Here is a 22,001-nt window from a genome sequence, read left to right on the forward strand (position 1 = left end):
CTTGGGGAGGAAAGGGTTTATCTCGCCTTACAGCTTGTCATCCTGGTGAATCAAGCTCAAGGCAGGGATTGAGACAGAAGCCATGAAGAGCAGCTTACTGGCTTGTTCTTTCTACCTCCCTCGGCCTGATTTCTTAAAGCACTTGGACTACCTTCCCATAGGGAGGGACCACTATCTGCAGTGCTCTCCCACATCAAGTCTTCAATGAAAAACAAAACCAAAAAACCCCACAAAACCAACCAACCAACCAACCAAACCCCAAAAAACTGTTTGCCCACAAGCCAAACTAGAGAGAGCATTTCCCTTCCAAACTAACTTGTGTCACCTTGACCTAAAGATAAGTCAACACACCTCTGTGGCTGAAAGGCTACTGGCAATGCAGCAGTTATGTGGAATGTACGTCTCTTGTCTATGGGTCCCTGGTCACCTAGCAGCCATAATGATTTGCTTATGATAATCATGGAGTCTGTGTGGCAGTTACTTTAAGCCTAATCAAAGAGACTTCTTGAAGAAAGTGCTCCATCGTCCCCATCAGAGACAGTGGTGACCGAAGCTAACGTAGCTGTTAGGAGGGGTTCTGTGGCCGAGTTCAGGCAGTGCCATCCCCTGCTCTGGCCTCATTTGTGTCTCCAAGCTGCAGAGGTTTTGCATCTGACCATGGAAGCACAGGGGCACCAGATTTCCTAGAGTTGTTCTGCGCAGCTCCCATACCCACTGAGGAAGGACCTGAGTCCACTCAGCTTTGGCTGCAGCATTGTTTCAAAGGTTTATGACTTTGTGTTTATACAAATATTTTCTGTGTATGTCTAAACACATGTGGATCCCTGGTTTTCATTTTCAAGCTTTCTGCTGCAAATATGATTATTTTGTATTTAGTCCTATAGAAAAGTTACCGAAGTTTAAATCAAATAGACTACTGCATATGACTGCTCACCTAAAAGTAGGCACCCAGGGACTAAGGATATAGCTTAGTGTTAGGGGCCTTACCTACCATGTAAAGACCCTGGGCTCAAGCCCCAGCACCAGTATACTAATTACTGATTGGGAGCACATATTCAATCTCTCGAATTAGGAGTAATGACCTCATTGGCAGTTGTGGCTTTTACATAACTGATGATAAAATATTTAAATCGAATGTAACACCTTTCAATGTCTTTGAAGAGAATCCATTACTAGAGATCCTTGATTTTTCAATGACTAGATCTTACCACTTGTAAATTGCACTTTTTGCTAACTATTTGGGTAATAGCATGATAATATAATACTATATGCTCTAAGACCTAATTCCATAAATAACGATTAGAGAGCAGTCTATCACGGTCTGTGTCTGCGAGCTCATCCAACCTTGTTCCCGCCGCTGCCTCTTCCTTGACACATTAGTCTTGTTTACCACTTGTGTTTTAGCAAAATGCTAAATCATCACACAATATTGATTTACAATCAATCAGCTCTACAAACCTTTAAACTAAAGGAAGTACTCTGGCTATTTCTAGAGTCTTCTGAAACTTTTTACTTCCCAGAGGTTTGTAGTTACAAGGCCATGCCTCATTGCTGAACTTCCACATCAGTAAACACACCGCACACTGACCCCTTTCAGCAGAGGTCATTCATTGAAAAGGTAAGACGGAGAGTACAGTATTCTAAATACACTTTAAAGAATACAAAATGCTACAAGGACGCTGGATAATCTTATAGCCGTGTTTATTTATTATCTACACAGCATTTTTCTGTTCTATCAATGAGCAAATACCAAGTGCTTACTTGGAGAGTTCCTAAAACTTTTACACAATACTGAGTAGTGAGGTCACAGTCACGAAGACATGGTTTCACATTATGGATTCAATAGACTCAAGTTCTGAATGCAGTATTAAGTGACTACAACTGAAATGCTAAGTGCCACGTTTGAAATTGCCAGTCTAATTGAGGGGCGAAGTGATGAATCAGAGAAAGATTTGGCAGCATGACTCAGGAGGACAGCACAGGGAAGAGAGGGTACTTAAGAGCAGTAAAGGGAGAAGGAGTCAATCAACTCGGTGCAGTTGCGTTCAGTCGAGTCAGTGCAGTCAGTACCGTTCAGTTCTGGAGTTCAGAGCAGACTTTCCAAGCCAAGAGAGGCCTGTTTCAATCAGTCAGTTTGGAGACGGGTTTGAACCAGAAGAGCTGAGTTGAACCAGCCAGCCAGAGTTTAGCAAGAACTACACAGGGTGAGCTTATTCATCAATGAGCCTCCGAGGCAACAATTACATCGGGTGCATAAAGTTACTTTCACATCTGGTCGGGAGAGAAGACAGAGAGAGAGAGGGCCAGAGGAGAGACTACTGAAGATCAGCGAGAGAAAAGGGTGGTTGTGGCATGCGTGCCTGTGTGCCTGCGTGCATGCACGTGACAATTTCACTGGCACAATTTTACAGAAACAGCAAGTTGGACCCAGGTGAAGACAGAACAAGCCAGAATATATGGTAAGAAATGAAACAGAACAATTCACTGAGAAGCCAAGAGATGCCAAACTGAGTCCGCTTGGAAGATTGTACAAGGCTACAGGCCTAGGCCTAGGGATACAACAGCGAAGGAACCACTCTGGTCTCAGCCCAAGCAGCACAGCTGGAGCGCAGCTCTCTTCTCGCTTTCATCTGAGGAGAGAAAAGCGAAATTTACTTAGCACTGTGAACTATTCTCCTCTGGCCAGTGTTCTCAAATCTATCAAACCGCAGTGATTTCAGAAGAACATCTTAAAACGAGTCAATAAAGGATTCTGATCATGAATTTTTTTATTATTTATCATATGTTTAAAGAACACCAGTAACAGTAATGCAGCACCATCATTTTAGCCTAGTAATTTGCTAGTGGTAACCTTACATTGGAAGAGATGGTGATTAAAAAAAAAAAAAATGAGGTTGGGCTGTCTGTTCTAACTTTCTACTGCATACCAGTTTAATTCTAGTAAAGGCACTAGACTTTGCAGTCAATATTAATCCAAAAGTCTCCTCCATATGGAATTCCATCACTGCTAACTTTCCCCCCACCCTCCTTTGCCAAGGTTTGCAATTATAATCTTTATATTTTTATTGTCTTTTCTATTGCTTTTTTGAGACAGGGTCTTGCTCTGTATTCCAAGATGGCCTGGAAGAAAACTCAGAGATATTCTTGCCTTGTCCTCCTGAACATAAAAGCATAGCCTTGCCTAATAGTATCAGTCCAGTCATGACCTGGCCTTGTGAGAGCTACAGGCGTCTTTGTATTTCCCTTCTAGTCTTGTGACTACAGAACATTTACTACACATCCTGGCTGTTCCATGGTCTGGGAGGTCAAGTATACCTGGGTAAGTGCCAGTTGACACAGTCATTGCATGTGTACTTAGAGAAGGAGTTTGTCTGGATTCGAACCTAGGCTCTGAGGTGCATTCTAAACCCTAGTGCACTGCTGCTCCCACTACTACGTTAACTAAGTTAACTGAGGTTTGTGTGGGGAACCCAACTCCTTTGTAGGCCACAATCCCCACCGAAAGCATCACAATGAGTTGTCATCTTCTCTTCAAAGTATTTTCACTCTGAGTTTGTGGCTGGCTGGACTCCCGCAGACCTCACAAGCTCCTATCACTGTGGTGTAAACCAACTCCTGAGAACCATGACTGCCAATCCTATCAAAGTACTACAATGAAACTTCTCAGCCTTTGTAACTTTTTAAAGAATCAGTCTTATTTTTCCACAACAGGAGAAACACTGGTAAACTCAATGGGTTGTTTAATTGCTGATCTACTACTCCAAACATTTTACCAGAGTGTAGAATTATGACACATGCTTTATTACATGAGTGAATGCTGGACAATCCTACATCAAGTTCAGGCTCCTTACATCCCTAGTCCCCGAGCCCACGGTAACTTAGCAGCCCTATCTAGTTTTCCTTAGGCCCTCGCTGTACTTACATCTTACTCCATCTGACTCATGTATTCTCAGAACTTCTACAGCACCTGACAGTCATTATCTCAATCAAGCCACGCACCTGCACATGCAGCAGGGTGGATGACTCACAGGTGTGCAGCATGCCTGGGGGCCTGACTGCATTAAACACTCCCGTAATTCTAAACATGGCGTTAGGGCCTGTAACAAACTGACCTTCTTTTAGTATTTATTTTTTAATTTTTGAGATTGCAGTTATATCTCTTCCCCTTCCTTCTCCTCCCTCCAATCCTTCAGTCCTTTTTCTTTTCCAAATTCATGGCCTTTCTTAGTCGTTTGTAGTGGATGTGTGCACGCACATAAACACATAAATGCAACCTACTTTGCCCCATATAGTAACTCTATCCATCTAAATCCAGTTGGTTTTGGATAACCAATTTGTGTGCTCTTCCCTGGGGCAGACAATATTTTTCCAAGTCACTGAATTCCCACTTTATCTATGGTTGAGGACTCCTCTGAGCTTTCCCGTCTGCATTAGTATGTCTCTTGGCATCCTCCGGAAGCTGCGCCTTAATTTCAAGTTTAAATTATACACAAGCTTTGGAATATTCTGCCAATGAATGCTAAAACATTCACCCCCACCTACTAAATGTTCTGCACTTCTGTAGCTAACTGAACTCAAAACCCAGAGTTCCTAAGTCACCCTGAAAAGTGTGTACCCTCTACGTATGTGGTTCTTTGATCAGGATTACAGTAAAATTAGCATTTCCCCCACTACTATTTGGATTCTGAAAGAACTGGGACATCCTCTAATCAATTCTCGTCTCCTGACAGGATGCCTGATCAGGGACATTGATCATAGTGTGTTAGGTGTTCTTCAAAATCCAAGCTGGACTGACAAGGAAACATTTGAAATTCAACACAGAATGGGAGTCCTCTGTCCCTCTGGAGGGCGTGCTTTCATCTCGTGTTTCTGGTGCACTAATTAGGTTATCAATCTCGGCTTACAGACAGAGAATGAGATGCTAAAACAATTTAAACCCAAAGGTATCCCACGTGGTGAAAGCAACTGTCTAATTCCTATTTTCACGTGTCTTCTCCCACAAGAAAGTTTCAAATTAAAAACTTAAGAGGCAGGGCATTATTAATCTATAGCACTAAGCAAGACCATAATAAAGTCCCACTACTTTATGAGTTACTGTCAACATATAACCGCTTCAGTATGCATCACCTACACTGAGGCTTGTATACAAATCCACTCGGGTACTGAGACAGACAATGCCAGAATTTCACACCAATTTCATTATATTAATTTGCTATGGCACGATTATCTATTAATATCAATCTTCCTAACTGCAGGGATGACACATTAAGGGACTTGTGGCACGAGGATGGAATGGCCTGTTTCCTACCAGAATAAATAACTTTGGAACACAGTTCAAACACTTCCTGTTCAATCAGTAGTATAAATAAAAAGGAGCCTCAAACTGTCCATAACCACAAGATTACAGGTTTCTGGCAACAATACCCTGCCCAGATCTCAGTCATCCTTCAATCTTGCTAAATACAACCATAAATTCTAAGAAACTGTATTTCAAACCTATCATCCTTGGTCTAATCTGTATAGAGAAGACAATGTGGTCCTTGTAATGATCAGTTTATACACTCAAAGCTTCTCATTGACATGTCTCCCTCAGAGAGGCTCACAGCCAGTGTCCTGCTAGCTTGGTCATCAAGGCCCATTTACCACGTCTCTCTACATTTCTTTCTTCACACATACCCACTCTCGTGTCATTCCTTTTAATAAATCCCCATTACAGATTCTTTTACAGAATCTAGTCAGAGAGATCCTGTGTTAAGAGCATGGGCTCAGTCTTCACATTATGGCTTTTGTTTTTAAGATTTATTTATGTACGTGAGTACGCTATAGCTGTCTTCAGACACACCAGACACACCAGAAGAGGGCATCAGATCCCATTACAGATGGTTGTGAGCCACCATGTGGTGGCTGGGAACTGACTCAGGACCTCTGGAAGATCAGTCAGTGCTCTTAACAGCTGAGACATTTCTCCAGCCCATGCTATGGCTTTTTGTTTATCTTAGTGCAGAATTATCTTGGTCTACTTAATGCATTTTCCTAACAAACACCACCCCATCGCAACTGCCACGCCCCCTGGAATGCTCTTCCTCCCTCCCTGTCTTCTCACTCAATGCTTCCCTTGCTGGACAGCTGTGCAGTGGGTGGATCTAACTGCGGTTTACAAAGCTGCTTCATCTCCCCTCACTGCGTGGCTTGGTAGCACTCACTTATATCTTTCTCAAGATGATCCATAAATGCAATGTAAAAAGGCAAATTTCACCCATCAGTGTTTTCAACCTTATAGAGGAAAATATTTTAAATTGTGACAGGAAATTCCCTCACAGATGGCACACGAGAGGGGAATCATTTCCAGTTCTGACATATCGTGTCTTAGATTTCAGATATCAGAACTCTGGGCAATTCAAGTACCTGCTCGTGGTCAAGCCAGCCTTTCTGAGCTGAGACTTTATTGAGGAAGGTAAAGTTTTTTGTTTTATAGTATTACTGCATGTGCACTTGTGTGTGCATGTGTGCACGTGTGCATGTGGACACTAACATTTGAGAAAAGATTTCACTCCGTATCTAGGCTGATCTGGTACTTTCTATATAGCTCAGGGAAACTTTAAACTAATAATGATTCTCCTGTCTTGGCCTTCCACGGATAAAGAGAATGAGTATGCACCACCACATCTATTAATTTCAAAGAGAATTCACAGCACACTCAAGAGTGGGCACTTGTTTCTCGTAACACAAACAATGAGTGCTGGTAAAACTATGAGAAAACAAAATAGACTTAATTTCACAAAATACGATACGATGAGACCTTTGGGAAAGTTGTGTTACTCTTTGTGTACTACATGAGATTCCTACCAAACACTCAAGCTTTATAAATAGAACCCTCACTGCACACAGTTGACGCAGGAAGCCACATCAGAGCTTAGCATCTAAATCCAGCATCATTCTTTCCCAAGTCATTTTGAAGGGATTACTCAATATGAGCACCAATTCAGCTATCTTTAATATATAAACGACTTTAAGTTTGGGCTTATTATTATTAGATAAATATGCATGGACTACGTTGACACAGTATTTCACAGGAATTGGTATCTGACAAAGCCATCACACACATCCACTAAAGTTTCTCACTGAACCTTGTGCTGAGATAAAAACAGCATGAGCAGAGGGTCATGCTACTTCACGCAACAGTGTCCAGCATGAGGAACTAACAGGAAGCCGCCTGGCCCCTTCTGCAGGACATCCATGATGCTTTCAGCACAACCTTGCAGGATCGTAAGCCCACGGCTTCGCTTCCAGCATCTGTGTCAGCATTTGCAAGTCCCGTTACCTAAGGGCTAGTTATTTCCCTTATTTAGGAGAATGTCACTTTTGTCATTAATTTACCCAAAAGCCTCATTTCAAATACAAAAACAAAACAAAAACCAACCAAAAACCAACACACAAAACATGTATTACTATTGGTTGCACAACTCAAAGCGTCACTCGAGAGGTTTGTGACAGGACATCAGGAAGATGCACGGCGAGGCGACACGTGAGGGAGCAGCACATATGGTGCTCGGGTGGGGAAAGCTCTGCACAGCGCCTGCTCTGGAAGCACTCGGAGAGCACAAGCTCTGGAGTTTGTATCCGCACTTAGGAACCACAGGCAGGACGACACACCGCTGCAGTCATTCCTGTCACTTTTCACAGTAGGCTAACAAAAAAAGGACTCGCAAAACATCCTCTCCAACGTCACTGACACATTCATGCTCTTCACATCCCGACTGCACATGTCATACCATCCCACACATGTCCCCTGAGGACTCAGGACAGATGTCACTTCTAGTCAAGTCTCAGAAAGAAGACATTTGGACATATAGGACTAACCTTGAAATTTAGTCTTAGAATTTTGCTAAAATTATCTACATGTCTCAAATATATATATATATGTTAAATAGATAGAACAGGGAGTATATGTGTATACATTATGCATATATAATATATAAATTCTAAATAATATAAATTTTTAAAGAAAGTGAATATATAGAAGTATTTTTCAAAACCGCAACCAAACCAAGAAGCCTTCCTATGTCATAGTCAATAGAAAATTCCAGGAACAACTGCATCTGCTGTGTGAAAGATGGGGTTCAAAGCCGGAGAGCCTGCAACTTACGAGTTCTTGCTGCTTTTGTAGAGGAGCAGGGCAGTTTCCAGCACCCAGTCAGGCAGCTCACAAATGTCCTTTAACTCTATCTCCAGGGAATGTCACCCACACATTCTTCTGGCCTCTACAGATATCTGTAATTCACATGCTCAGATCCACATAAGGACAGATGCACATGTATATGAACAAGTGCACACGCACGCACACATGTGTACACGCATACACATACAAACCAAAAATGATAGAACTCAATGATCAAGATTATTAACTTAAAATCTTGCTTCATTATATTTTCCTAAATTAGATGAAGTCTTAAAGTAATAGACCATCAATGGCTCTGACGGTGTGACTGCTTTCCAAATGTCTTGGCCCAGGATCCTCCAAAAGATTAGCTTTGATATTTATTTACACACTAGAGTTCTTATTTGTAATTTTGAATAAAATAAAAATCTTTAAACTATTTCTCCGTACCTAAATCCTGGAATTTTCTGACTCTAAGCCACAGAATTGCGAGTCCCAAGGACAAACATCCCTGTGAGGAGTCTAACATGTCCGGGGCAGCAGCTGCCCCCCCCCTGAGGAATGCAGATGACTTCCATCTGGAGCTTCAGCAGGGCATCCCCCCACAGAGGCCCAGCTACACGCTTGTCTGCTTGCTCTTCCCACCAGTGTCCTGTAGCAAACTTGAGCACCAAGGTCAAGCAAAGACACATGGTATCCTACTCCATCAAAGCCTTCTGTCAGCAACCAAGACAAGAGGATTGCTGGAAAGGAGGAAAGGCAGCTTGACAGCAGCAGTCTGCCATTCTCCCAGGGCTACAGCAGCATCGTATTTGGAGACTATGGCTTTTCCTGCTGTTAGCTTGTACTATTCCACCACAGTTTCTCTTTGGATACACTACACAGTGTCTTAAGAGGTCTAAGAGGCCATTAAGACCCTGCCTAGATAAATCTGGTCCAATAAGACAGGGCTCAGCGGGCTTTCAACTCACCATACAACACTGGTGCACTGTTTCTCCATCAGGAATTCAGAAGGTGCGCACTGGTGAGCTCTTTTCCTACGTCTCCACATCTCACTATTTACTGCTCCTCCAAAAGTACTACACTGATCAACCCCAATCACCTGCCTCATAGAGCAGCTTTAAATCACATATACATAGTTGTCTCGTTCAAAATCCTTGCTAGCTTCTTAACACAGAATAAAACAAACTCCCAACCACAGCCTACAAAGCCCACCAGGCTGAGCGCTTCAGGCATTATTTCATTTCTGCATTTCTTTGTTCTGCTCTCCCGATTAGCCTTCTAACAGGTCCCAAAGGCACAACTCGCCATCCTGTGTCAGGGCTACTGCTTTCTGGACTCCTCCACCGTTCTGGAAGCTATGCCGGTCTCACTGACTGTGGAGTTTCTGCCACATTTTACCCTCGTCTATTTTCAGATAGCACTGTACCTGTGCTGTACACCTACCTAATGCAAGTCACAAGAGTTGTTGGCCTCTATATGGGCATACAAGTGCTTCCACGCATGTGCGTGCACCCACACACGCAGTAATACATTTAGAAACAGATGCAGTAGACATCTCTTACAAAAAATTTTCCTGCATTTCACTTCTAAGGAATTTCTATGGCAACTCAATTATCTGGATATGCAGAAACTACACTAAAAAAAAAAAATCAACATCTCCAGTTTAATTATTAATCACATCTTTAGCAGACATTATACTTGGGATGTTTACAGGTAAATAAAATTGTCCAGATGAATGAGTTCAGGTCAGAAATGAGAAGCCTTCTGTAAACATTACCTGGCACTTCTCAATTTGACAGGAGGACGAGAGATTACAGAAGGAGTGGAGGCAGAGAACCTTCACAAAGCACATCCTAAGTGAGGGACTGGAGAGAAGACCAGCAGTCAAGGGTCCTGACTGCTCTTGTAGAGGACCCATTTGGGGCCTCACAAGTAAGGATCTCTAACTCCAGTTCCGAGATTCAGCGATCTCGTTGGGATTCCTCATATTCCAGGTGCATACGATATAGCACATACATACATATAAGAGAACATACTTGCATATAAGCATGATAGGTAGATTATTATTACTCAGACACAAGAAAGGATTTTGCATCACTGAAACTACCCAACATTCATGAACTCTTAGTGACTATTACCATGAAGGATCTACTGTAAAAATAGGTGGTGCCTTATTTTCCTTATTTTTTAAATTAGTAAAGACCACCATCTAGGAATATGAGAGACATTCGACTGCCTTAGTCATCATCCCTGAGTGTAATATGCTGGCAGCTCAGTTACACTGTTTTCTTTTAAAGCAGGCTTTTCACATAGCACACTGCAAACAAGAGGCTCCATCTCGATGCTACTCCATCCTGCTCTCATGTCCTATCTAACTGCCCAAAGTGGATCTCAGCGTTTCTGCTACTGCCATTACAGCCTTAAAAAGCAATGCGGGCAGAAGTACGTATTTTGTTTTCTCTAATGCACATTTTGCCAAGAACTGAAACACTGGTGCCGTGACTTTCCTGAGGTAAAATGCAATCGAAGATTTTGTGCCAAAGAAACTTCTTCAGCAGCTGCTGTGTGTAGGCTACCGCATAGCCATGGGGGTGCAAGCTCTTAGATGCTCCACCCCCTCTGCTGTATTATGACCTCTCCCTGGTCCCGTTCTCCTGTCTTCCTAGTACTCCTGCCTGCCCTCGTCTGTCTCTCCTGCATTCCATTTCTGATGTTTCTTCAGCCTGACATGTGCAGTCATCCTTGATGTGGCCAAAACCTTCTATTTCTTAGTCTTAAATGGTAGAAGGTATTATCACTTCTGGATAGAATTTATTTTTCTGATTTTTTCCTTCCCATTTCTAAACTTAAGCCTAGAGAGTACAAGACCACTGTTTCCCATGCTCAGGACTGTGTGCGCCATCAGTAAATATTGGGTATTTGCCTCTGGGTGTTACATGTTTGAAACTAAGCTAAAACCCTCCAAGTCTACTAGTAATATTATACAACAAATGTTTGCCAAATACGTTTTAAGTGTGAATACATCGCAAATCAAAGCGTACACTGATTCATGATGACAAAGTATGTATGGTCCAGTACACAGGAAGTAAAAAGACTTTCTTATTAATTCAACTAAGGTAGGGTAATTATGCTCCTCAAAATAAATTTGAAAAAGGCTTCAAAAAAAAAAAAAAAAAACTGTTGATTTAGTCCAGAGTGTCTCCATGAAGCATGTTTGTTAGCTAATGGACTAAGAATCCAAACAGTAAGTTTTTCAGAGCCCAACAGTCTAAGTATCCAATGGGTCATTCAAAGACTGGGCTAAGAATCATGATGAAATCAATGTATATAAATTCACACTCCACTTGTATTTGAAAACTTATGCATTTAAAAAAAAGACACAAAAAGGCTAAAGGAAGAGACATTTTAATGCAAGTTACATAAATTCTGTAAAATAGGAGTGAAATATATTCATCTGGGAAATGGGAAAGGACTAACAATGAAACAAGAATTTCCATTTTGAAAATTAGCAGGAATCTCTAATGTTACCATTAATGCTATTTCTAATATATACTGATAATTTAGTATACTTTTGGGTACCTAAGTTTAGAAGAACAAATTTATAGAATATCAATATCTCAATAAAACATTTAACCCTATACAGTAAAGAAAGGGCATTTATTTTCCACCTACCAAATATTGTCTAAATTTCCAATATTAAAAATATATTGTCTTGCTCCTTGTTCTTTCCCTTTTCCCCTCTTCCCCTCTGTCCCTTCTCTCCCCATTCCCCTCCCCCCTCCCCTCCACGTGCTCAAGACCCACCTCAAGAAAGAAATAAAAAATAATGATTGGGCTAAAAAGAAAAAAAAAAAAGCAGCAAAAAAAAAAAAAAGAGGCCAAAATCTGAAGTATTCTGTCATTTCTCTTACTGTTTTATGGAGTTGTGAATTAAATGTAGAGCCTACAGCATTATCTGGACCCTTAGCCTAAAGCTAGAGTTTGGAAAGACAAAATAAAAGCCTTTTGGGAAATTCTAGAGAGAAGAGAAAACAAACCAAAAAACCAAAATAAATAAATAATAAACCCAACAGACAACAAAACTGTCAACTAGGATAGCACACAGATAAGAGAATGGCACAAATACATAATTTAAAATCTTTACAAGCTTGGTTACACAAGATACCATGAACCACCAGCACAGTCCTTCCCACTGTGGATGAAGCAAAGCCTACTGGCAAAGGTAAGATTACTCAGACATAAACAAATGGGACCATGCAGAAAGGCAGTGTGCCAGCAAGCTGAAGCTGTAAACCAGTAGCCTCGCCGAGAGACGACGACTGCTGTGAGCACCATTCTTAAGATGGACAAAAACTGGGCTCTCATAGAACATCTTGAAAACTCAAAATTCAAAAATTAAAATTAAAAAAAGTTAAAAAAGGTAATTGATCGGATTGCTCCTTTAAAACACAGCACTGTGAATGTTACTGAGACAAGGCTAAGAATATTCTAGGATTGTTGGTAAAGGCATATTCTGACAGAGTGCATCTGTCAGTCTCAGTGCAGAAAAGTATGTGGAAAAATACATTAGGCTTAATGTAATCACTTCACAGCATGTTCATCCATCAAAACATGTTATATATCTTGATATTATATACTATTTTTCCAATTTACATCGATAATGCTAGAAAACAGAAAAGTATATCATAAAAAGAGATGTGAAATGTATAGCTGAGTACCAGGAACTACCTTGAGATGAAACAAAAACATTTTTATGCTATAAAATCTTTTGTACTCTGTGATGGTTTGAATGAGAATGGGCCCCATTGGCTCATATAATTGAATGTCTGGTCTCTAGCTGGTGGCAATGTTTTGGAAGGATTAGGAGATGTGGTACTGTGGGTAGGCTGTGAGGTTTCAAAAGCCCAGGCCAGAAGCCCCAGTCTCTCCTCTCTCTGCCTGCTATGTATGGGCTAGATTCACGCTCTCAGCTATTGCTCCAGCTCCATGCCTGCCTGCCTGTCTGCCTGCCTGCTGCTGTCATTCTCACGGCCATAATGGTCATGAACTCACCCTCTGAAACCTTAGGAAGCCCTAGGTTAAATGCTTTTTTGTTTTATAAATTGCTTTGGTCATGGAGTCTCTTCACACCCAGAGAAAAGTAGCAAAGACAAATTTCTAAAGGAAATTATGAAACATTTCTTTATGAAGTTACCCTATAAGAAAGCAATGTAATATAAAACCAAGATAGAGAAAATTCAAAATCCCCATGCAGATACGAATATAGCATTGATTGACTAAAATTTTTAATATGTGAGAATACAAACAGGCTAGAAGTTATATGGAGGACAACTGTATTAGTTAAAGGTGGGGTTCGATACCAATGGCAATGCCTCCCAGGGTTCATTCTGTGCTTAAGGATCAATATTCCATACACATAACTTTAGGCTAATGATAGCTGAACTTATGGCGAAGAGCTTCTAAGCAAGGAACAGGACAAAGGGAATATCAACAAACCAACACATTAAAACAAAGGTACTAACAAAACCAAAAACTAGTAATTATAGTAAAACAGCACAAATATCAAATCCCCTTCTTCACAGAACTGAGAGTTATGAAATCTTTAAAGCACTGCCGAACCCGATCTGTAAGCAGTGGCCCTAAACATGCACACAAGGGGCAGACATAACTACGGATTAAGACAGACTCAAACTCAATACTGACATCAAGGCAACAGTAAGTACGGGTGCTGGCAAGGTTACAGTAATACTGAAATGCGGCATTTCTAGTTAAAGGTATTCGTGTGGAGATAAAGTGGCCAAGGACTGGTAAAGACTAAAGCAGGCCACTGTGCATCTAAACGTGAGTGCTGAAAACACCAGCAAGGTCAATGGAACGATGACAGTACATTAGGGCCACAGCTGAAGATCTGAACACTTGCATTAAAGATGTAAGTGGAGAAAAAGGAACAAATGGAAAACAAACATTACACAATTCCAAAGTAAGGAATTCCAAACCCATAAGAAACAACAAAGACCACATTTTCCTACAACTACTTCCCTGTCTAATCAAAACTTGCAATTATTACAAATGGCGTTCTCTAAAAATATATGGCTTTAGCAGGCCTTGTCCTTCTCCCCCATTCCCTCTGCCTTGCTAAAAACTATTAAACTACATTTAAAAACATCAAGGCTGGCCACCAACGTCTGTTCTCTTACTTGGCCACTTCCTCCTTCTGAGGCTGGCACACAAGGAAGGTCCAGCCATCAAAGTATTGAAGTCCATCAATCAAAAGCTCCCTTTGGCTCACCTGATTAAGATACCCAATCAAGATTTACACCCCCTCCCCCCGCCCCAGTCCCACATCTTAGCCCATTCTAAACCAAACCTCCCTCCCTTTTCTCTTTTTAAAAACTAGGCCTGTGAGGTCATTTGCTGTTTTTCTGCCTGTGTCAGAAAGCAGACACTAACTTTTCGTCCCTGTCTAATGAAGAATCTCTGTGACCACATGTGTTTGGGTGTGGTCTGGGCCTAATCCGGGGTCTGACAATCCTAACCATTCTCTTTCCCTCCTCAGATCTAGAATTCGGATGGAGAGGATTTCTATCTTTGCAGTTGGAGGACCAAATCCTGACTTGGCTTCTATCTGCTGGAGGATCTCTGTCCTACAGCCATCACCTGGAGAGCTATCAATGGAGTGTGTCGGCAGGAGGAGGATCAAGTTCCCTGCTCGTCTTTCAATCTGCCAAGTCAACTCTAGTTCTCATGGTTTCCCTCTTCTTCTCTGCTCTGCAGCCTGGTAAACCGACAGGGCTTACCTTTACGGAGACTTGGGTGGAAGGGCGGGCCCTTTGACATCTTTGTCGTCGGCCTTGGACTCAGAGATGACCAGCTTATTCTGCAGGGAGCACAGCAGCTGGAGGTAGCTCTGGTTCCTAAAGGGACAGAGTTTATGGGAAGTGACAGGCATCTTGCGTACACTGCCTGAGGCTTCCACCCAGGGTTCCAACCTCACCTCTGCAGCTTCTCCTGCTCCTGTCCTGCTTGCTGCTTCAAGGTTTCAAGTTCCTGGTGAGAACCATCAAGCTTCTCCAGAGCTCTCTTCCGGCGTCTCTTGACCTCAGCAGAAATCTTTGTCAGATTCTGCAAACGCTTCTGAAGGGGGTGAGAGTGCAGGGACATGACTCATCCAATGCTCCTATCTCGGCGCCTGCCTTATCTCCCATCTCCCCTGCTTAGCCAGAGCTTAAGGCTCAGACTCACTGACGGCAGAGAGACCTTATCATGCAAGAGCCTAGAGAAAAGTCAGAGCCCACCTGCTGCAGCACCCACTGCTTCTGAGCTAACTGCAGTTTCTCCTCAAGGACTCGCTTCTGCAGGGAGGGAAATAACATTCCTTATTAGGTTTGATTTCTGGAGAGCATCGAGGTCCAACCCAGCTTACCCTTTTCTTCCTCCTGTCCTTCCTTCCCACAAGTTCTCTGGGTATTACCTTAGCCTCAAGTTGCTCAAAAGCCTTCTGAAGCTCGGTGTACTTCCTGTGTGCCTCTTTAACCTGGGGCAAGGCCTCAGACAGGGCACATTTGATGACGTCCACATGATCCATGTATGTTGCCTTCAGCTCCTTCCACTGCTCCTTAGTTTCAGTTGCCTTTTGTCCTAAGGTGGGCCACAAAGAACAAGAGAACAAGTGGGGCTAGCCTGTGGCCAGCCTTCTCCAGCTCTCAGCATGAGAGAGGCTAGCCTGTAGCCAGAGCTGTACAGCTCTCGGCCACACCCTGCCCATTACCTAGACACCAGACACAGCTCACATCTCCCCCTTCCAACCATTCAGACAAACCCGGGCCTACTCACGACTTGTATCTTCAGAAGCCAGAGCATCTGGGTTCTGGTCAGTATTATCCTCCTGGGCCAGAAAAGTCTGTAAGAAGTTCACTACTTGAAGCTGGCTACAGAGCAGCTTGTCTTTCTTCCGAGAGTTCTGTTTACAGTGGGAACAAGAAGGAGGGGCTAGCCTTACCTTCTGATACTAAAGGCCAAGGTGGCCTTCCATTTTGTCCTTCCCCATCGCCGCTCACTACTTCAATAGGCCATTCCAGCTGGGTCCCACTTTATACATACCCTCATAAATTCCTCCATGATCTTGGCAGGCAGCTCTGCTTCTTCCGGCAATCCTACAGGTTCCAGAACGCTTGCTGCCTCAGCCAGAACCCTGTAAGGCATGAGTGAGATCGGGCTACCATACCATACTAGCTCTAAAGGACATACGCACTGGCATCTATGTCGGGGAGGATGCCAATGCTCAGAGTCTACCCAAGGGTTTGAAGGACTTCAGAATGAGATCAGAATCACCACGTGTTTGAAGAACATGAAGTAGCAACCAAGAGCTATGAGGTAATCCTCTGAAAGCCTGGGGAGGTGGGGGAGGGGCTGGGGGGTGTGAAGACTGTTCAGACGAAACTAAATTTTTAAACGGGGAATGTCACAATGGATTAAAAACTGGGTGACGCAGTAGCAGGGGCATATATATAAAAACAGAGAAAAGCCAAAGCAAGGGCGAGTCTTGGAAGACAAGCTAGTAAGGGCGGGTCTCAGAATCCATGATGCGTATGTAGTCCTGCTGGCTGGAACAATCCGCTAGAGCATCGAGATAAAGATAAAAAAAAAAAAAATACCAAAGAAAAAGGTTGTGACAGGAATGAAGCAAGTCTACAATGGCAAAAGGCTTGATTAGGACAACCGTAATGGAACTGATTCTTTTAGAACATACACCACAGGGCTCGGGGTGGGTGAGGTAATGTCCCTCCAAGGCAGCATCCGACATAAGGTTACCTACGACAGCCATCTAGAGATATCACTCCGCATACAGAAATAAGTCCCTGCTTAGTCATACCCCTGAAGCAGAACGCCACAAAGCCCCTAATAGGCATCAAAAAGAAGAGACGTCACATTTGTCAGATTCTGCACTCCTCCATTGAGGCGGCATCATCATCCCTCAAAGGCCGCACTCATGGCGTAGGATGACACAGTCCTTTCGGGCTGCATCCCTAATCGAGACGGCTCCTCCGGGCCTACATGAATCCGGGTGACGACGTCTCTCAGAGGCCCACTTCTTAGCTGGAGTGACGAGATTCCTCAGAATCTCGCACTCCTGAGCTAGGGCGACACCGTCCCTCCGCCGCCACTGCCCGAGCCGCCGCCCTTAAGCCCTCGCCTTCCACACTCACTCTTTCGTTGCGTTTTTATCCGCAACGGCGTTTTCCTCCGCAACGGCGTTTTCCTCCGCAACAGCGTTTTTCTCCGCAACAGCGTTTTTCTCCGCGTCCGCCATGGTTCTGACGCCCACCACGCCTTTGGATTCTGCTAGACTGCCCGCCTAGGCTTTGATTGGCTTCTGGGTCAGTAGGCAGGACTCTAAGGGCACATCCGCTTTCTTCATTGGACGTTGTCGATTCGGGTCCCGCCCCTCTACGCACGCGTAGATGTTATTTGGGTTCTGTGGGCTTGGTGGGGGGTCTGAGCCTGCGCAGTAGGAAATATTAGCAGCTGAAGGCCAGAGAGTGAGAAAGCAAAATCTGGTGGTAGCCGTGGACACCGGAAAAGGCCATTATCTGATCCAGTAGTCACGCCTTCTTTTTAGAATGTGCTGCTGCTGAAGAAAAGAGATGGGCCCCTCCTCCACGACCCTAAAGAATAACATTCTCCTATAAGTAAATAATATGAGTTCAAAACATCGTGCTTTTAAAGACCTTATCAGAGATCCCAGCTGGGCCTCCTGCGTGGCCAAGTCACAGCTTAAACTGAGGTGGGGGTTGGTCGACAGAATGCAGGAGGGAGGGAAAGAAAGCTGCTCCCAGAGAACCCAGGGCCAGCAGCTTTCTGAAATACTCAGCTGAGTCCTGAACAATATCTAAGGAGATTTCCCAAAGGGGTTTTTAAAGATGCTCGGAGATTAAAGCAGAGTCGATATTAGTTACCATTTTCACAAATTGGTATTGAAGATTGCATATTTTATGGCGAGCTGATACACCCCTGAGACGCGTTAGCCTGCAACTGGCAATAATCAACCCTACATTGAGCTCTGCTGTGGCACCACCTAACAGATAAAGGAACGAGGCTTAACAATCTCTTAAACATGGAGCTGGCTACACTGCAGTAATGATGACGAAGCTGCAAAAGCACCAAGGGATAGGTTCCTCTTACAATGTCTGATCTTTGCTTAGTCATTACCAGGCATGACTAAAAGAAAATGCATCACTGGATACATACGTCACTGTTTAGAACGGAAATGGATTAGAACAGAAATGGATGTTAAGACAGCAGACAGGCAGTTGTAAGTACATCTATCTGTATGTTCCAGAGAAGGAGTAGAGCTAACAGAAAACAAGATGTGCTCCAGATGTGGAAACGAGGAACCCTCACATTACTGCTGGGACTATAAACTCACTTTGGTGTTCCGAAAACAATGCTATATTTCCTCAAAGTGTAAAACATAGAATTACTGGATGATCCACAATTTCCCAAGTATAATGACAAAGTAAATCAAAATATAAACATGCACACACACACACACACACAGACACACACACACACACAAAATGTACACCATAATCGAAGTCTATAAGAGCCAAAAGTAGAACAAACCCATCATGATACAAGGAATGCAAAGATCTACTATAAATGGAATACAAATTGACAATAACAAAGAATGGGGTATTAATGCATGGGAATCTAGCAGTGAACCTTGAAAAACAAAGAAGCTAGGTACCCCCACAAATTACAGATTTTATTATTTCTTTTATGTAAAATATCCAAAGAGGGCAAATCTATGAAAGCAGAGAGTGAATTAATACTTAACCAATAGATAAGAGAGGGGACAGAATGTAAGGTAAGGACAAATGAGAGGAACTGGAAAGGAATAGTTTCTTTTGAAGGGTTCAGTAAAAATGTTCGAAAATTAGATTATGGTGAACGCTGAACAAGATATATAAAAGGTAATTTATACGCTGCAAATAAATGTCCAAAACGCCATTATTTAGAGGTGTGAAACAAGACAAAGACCTGCCAAGCTTATAGAGATGGGCACACTGCAGTGTGGTATGTGAAATTAGACGGCCTCAGCATCAGGTTAAACACGGAAATCATACCAATAAGCTTTAAAACATAGGAACCACACAAAAATGAGTTGCAGAGCATCTTTCTAAACAAATGTTAACAACATGGGTAGAATAACAGTAAACTGAGACAAGTTCTTACAGCCTGATATCCTTTTAAATAGAGTTCCTGAACTCGAGACAGTGGCTCAGTGGTTAGAGCACTGGCTGCTCTTCCAGAGGTCCTGAGTTCAATTCCCAGCAACCACATGGTGGCTCACAACCATCTGCAATGGGATCCGATGCCCTCTTCTGGTGCGTCTGACAGCTACAGTGAACTTATATAAGATAAATAAATCTTTAAAAAAAAAATCTCAAATCATTTTGTTGCTGTTTCATAACTGGATTTTGCAACTGTTATGGATCATAATGTAAACATTTGTGGTTTCAATTGATCTTAGGTGACCCCCCCAAAGGAGTTGGGACCCACAGGTTGAGAACCACTGCCCTAACCCAATGAATGAACCATGAATGGAACTGTCATTGCATGCCGTAATTACTTAACTTAATCCAAACCATTAATAAAAACAAAATATCACAAGCAGCTGGCAAAAGAAGGAAGACTGCTATACACAGAAAGACAAAAATAATGAATCTAGGAAACATTTTGTTAGATATAGTTCGACAAAGAGGGATAGGGACAGGAACTTAAAAGTACTCTTTGAGAAAGCAAATTAACCTTAGTTTCTAGATGCAGCAGACAGCCTTCAAAACTGACAGGCAACGAGAGGCAGTTTTAACCTTGAAGTGGAAGTGATTTTTCAGACCCACACTGTAAGAAAGATAAAATACATTAGGTATATGTGTAGGAGACTAGAAAGTACCAGATATGATAACTATATGAGGAAACGTGTCTTTTCTTAATAGTAAACATGTATATGATATTAATGGATAGTTTCAGACAATGAACAGAAGCTGTTGTACACACAGATTTCAAAATATGATGTAGACATAAGACCCAAATGACCACACTTTAAATCTTAATGTTCCCTAAGTATGTCCTATAGTTAAAGCCCAGTATTAGCTCAGAGAGGCATTTCTCACCAAAGAGTGTGAATTTTTTTTTTTTTTTGCCATTACAGAAGATTTTAATTAGCTCGCTTGCTGCATGATTCATGCCAACACCAAAGAACACACTCAGGAATAAAAGAAAATCAAATCCAGCCTGAGTTCGACCACCTAGTCCATGGATGACCCTCAATAAATTACTTAATCAAGAATTTAATTTTGTCGTTTATTAAGGAGACTCTAAGGCTGAGAACATTTCTTTAAAATAATTATGAGAACATTTCTTCTGGGAAACCACAGAAGGTAGTTAAGTATCTCTCACCTTTGTTTGACAAGGAGTAGGAGTTCTAATGCTTTAATTTCAATGCCTGTCAGTTTCCCGTAGGAGTCATTGTGTACATGAAAGCAGAATTAGTTAAAACAGCCGAAAGTTCTTGGGAAGAGTCCTTTTCTGTAATAACTTAGGCAATGTTGCAGGAGTAAAACATGAATTCGACTAACCTTTCAATAAACTCATCTCTTCCGGTTGCGGTAACATCTTCCGGTTGCGGGAACTTTTCCTGTGAGTCACCACATTCCCCTTTTGAGGTTTGGGGCCGCTCATTTTTCATTCTCAATTTGATCAATACGCTTAAGGCTCTAATTGTGACTTTCACGGAAATCGCAACTAAGAAATAGCAGCCCAGATGCTTAACATTTACATCAGGAACAATATTACAGCTCTTCCATGAACCGCTCTTTCTGGAATTTCCAGACCAAAAGATTCCATGATGTTTTAGGGAGGAGCTCCTTGTTTAGCATCTAAATTGCAGCTCCTAAGGCAGTTCTTGTCTTGGGTTGCTGGTTCCAGATGGGTAGATTCTGCCTTACCCAGTGTTCAATTCCCTATTCCGTCTTGTCATCTCTCTTGGCTATGCTCGGCATCTGTGCAATTTGGACACGGACCACCTGACCTGAATTGCAAGCTCTTGTGAGGAAGGATGACTCACTGAAAGCAAATCTCTTCTTCAAACCCGTCGAATCCTGCCTAATCAGTCTGGCCCTCCAGCTTTTGACTCCTTGTCTCCTGGCAGAAATGAGCCAAGGCACCATTAGGAAAGCTCGAAAGTGAAAGGAATCATCTTTAAGTGCCAAACTCAATGTGATGTACATTATACTGATTAGCCATTGAGTTTGTTCTGGTTTCTTCCCACCTACTTTTAAAGGGATATATATTGCCTTATCTCCACGAATCTTCAAATTCGCTTTGAAAAGAATCGTCTTACCTGCATCATCGTTTAGGTAAGTGCTAAGTTGATTTGGCTTCGCCATTGGTGGAGCACAGAAGAAATAACAGCCCAGACACTTAAACATTTATCTCAGACACAAAAGCACTGCTCTTCCGTGACCTGCTACTGTGAAAGTGAGTGTTACAATAAAGTTAGCTACAAATGCCTTCTGTAACTGCAGTGGGTATATGAGGTCTAAATGTAGGGAGACCTTGTCCCAAAAAAAAGGTTAAGCCTGAATAATAAACACAGCCTTCCTAATTTTGATAACTTGTTACTTTTAATCTTAAGCTAATGTAAACTTTTCTCTTTCTTATTTATAAACCTTAACACATTTAACTGGGATGAAGGTGACAGAAGACAGATCTAGAAGAAGATGTTAAGAGGAGTAACCCATCAAGAAAGACCCGTAGACAGAAAGAACAAGCAGAG

At 42.4% G+C, this 22,001-nt stretch overlaps 1 protein-coding gene across 1 annotated transcript; it reads right to left on the minus strand.

Moving 5' to 3' along the window:
• Positions 1 to 1,684: 1,684 nt before the first annotated feature.
• Positions 1,685 to 17,492, minus strand: Zwint (ZW10 interacting kinetochore protein). Its single transcript, NM_147138.3, has 8 exons — positions 17,368 to 17,492; positions 16,262 to 16,352; positions 15,995 to 16,121; positions 15,633 to 15,799; positions 15,457 to 15,513; positions 15,156 to 15,295; positions 14,959 to 15,075; positions 1,685 to 2,630 (listed from the first exon to the last, which is right to left on the minus strand). The coding sequence occupies exons 1-7, from the start codon at positions 17,469 to 17,471 to the stop codon at positions 14,961 to 14,963; spliced, it is 801 nt and encodes a 266-aa protein (NP_671479.1). The 5' UTR covers positions 17,472 to 17,492; the 3' UTR covers positions 1,685 to 2,630; positions 14,959 to 14,960.
• Between the last annotated feature and the right edge of the window lie 4,509 nt (positions 17,493 to 22,001).

The sequence above is a fragment of the Rattus norvegicus genome, chromosome 20 (genome assembly GCF_021556685.1).
Source record: "Rattus norvegicus strain SHRSP/BbbUtx chromosome 20, alternate assembly SHRSP_T2T, whole genome shotgun sequence".
NCBI lineage: Eukaryota > Metazoa > Chordata > Mammalia > Rodentia > Muridae > Rattus > Rattus norvegicus.

What these genes read in the sequence shown, in the direction of transcription:
- Zwint (NM_147138.3), bottom strand. Translation starts at nt 17,471, where the DNA reads ATGGCGGACGCGGAGAAAAACGCTGTTGCGGAGAAAAACGCTGTTGCG. An exon ending in TTGAGCAACTTGAGGCTAAG is followed by an intron (nt 15,514 to 15,632) that starts GTAATACCCAGA and finishes CCCTCCCTGCAG; the next exon opens with AAGCGAGTCCTTGAGGAGAA. An exon ending in GAGCAGGAGAAGCTGCAGAG is followed by an intron (nt 15,076 to 15,155) that starts GTGAGGTTGGAA and finishes CTGTCCCTTTAG; the next exon opens with GAACCAGAGCTACCTCCAGC.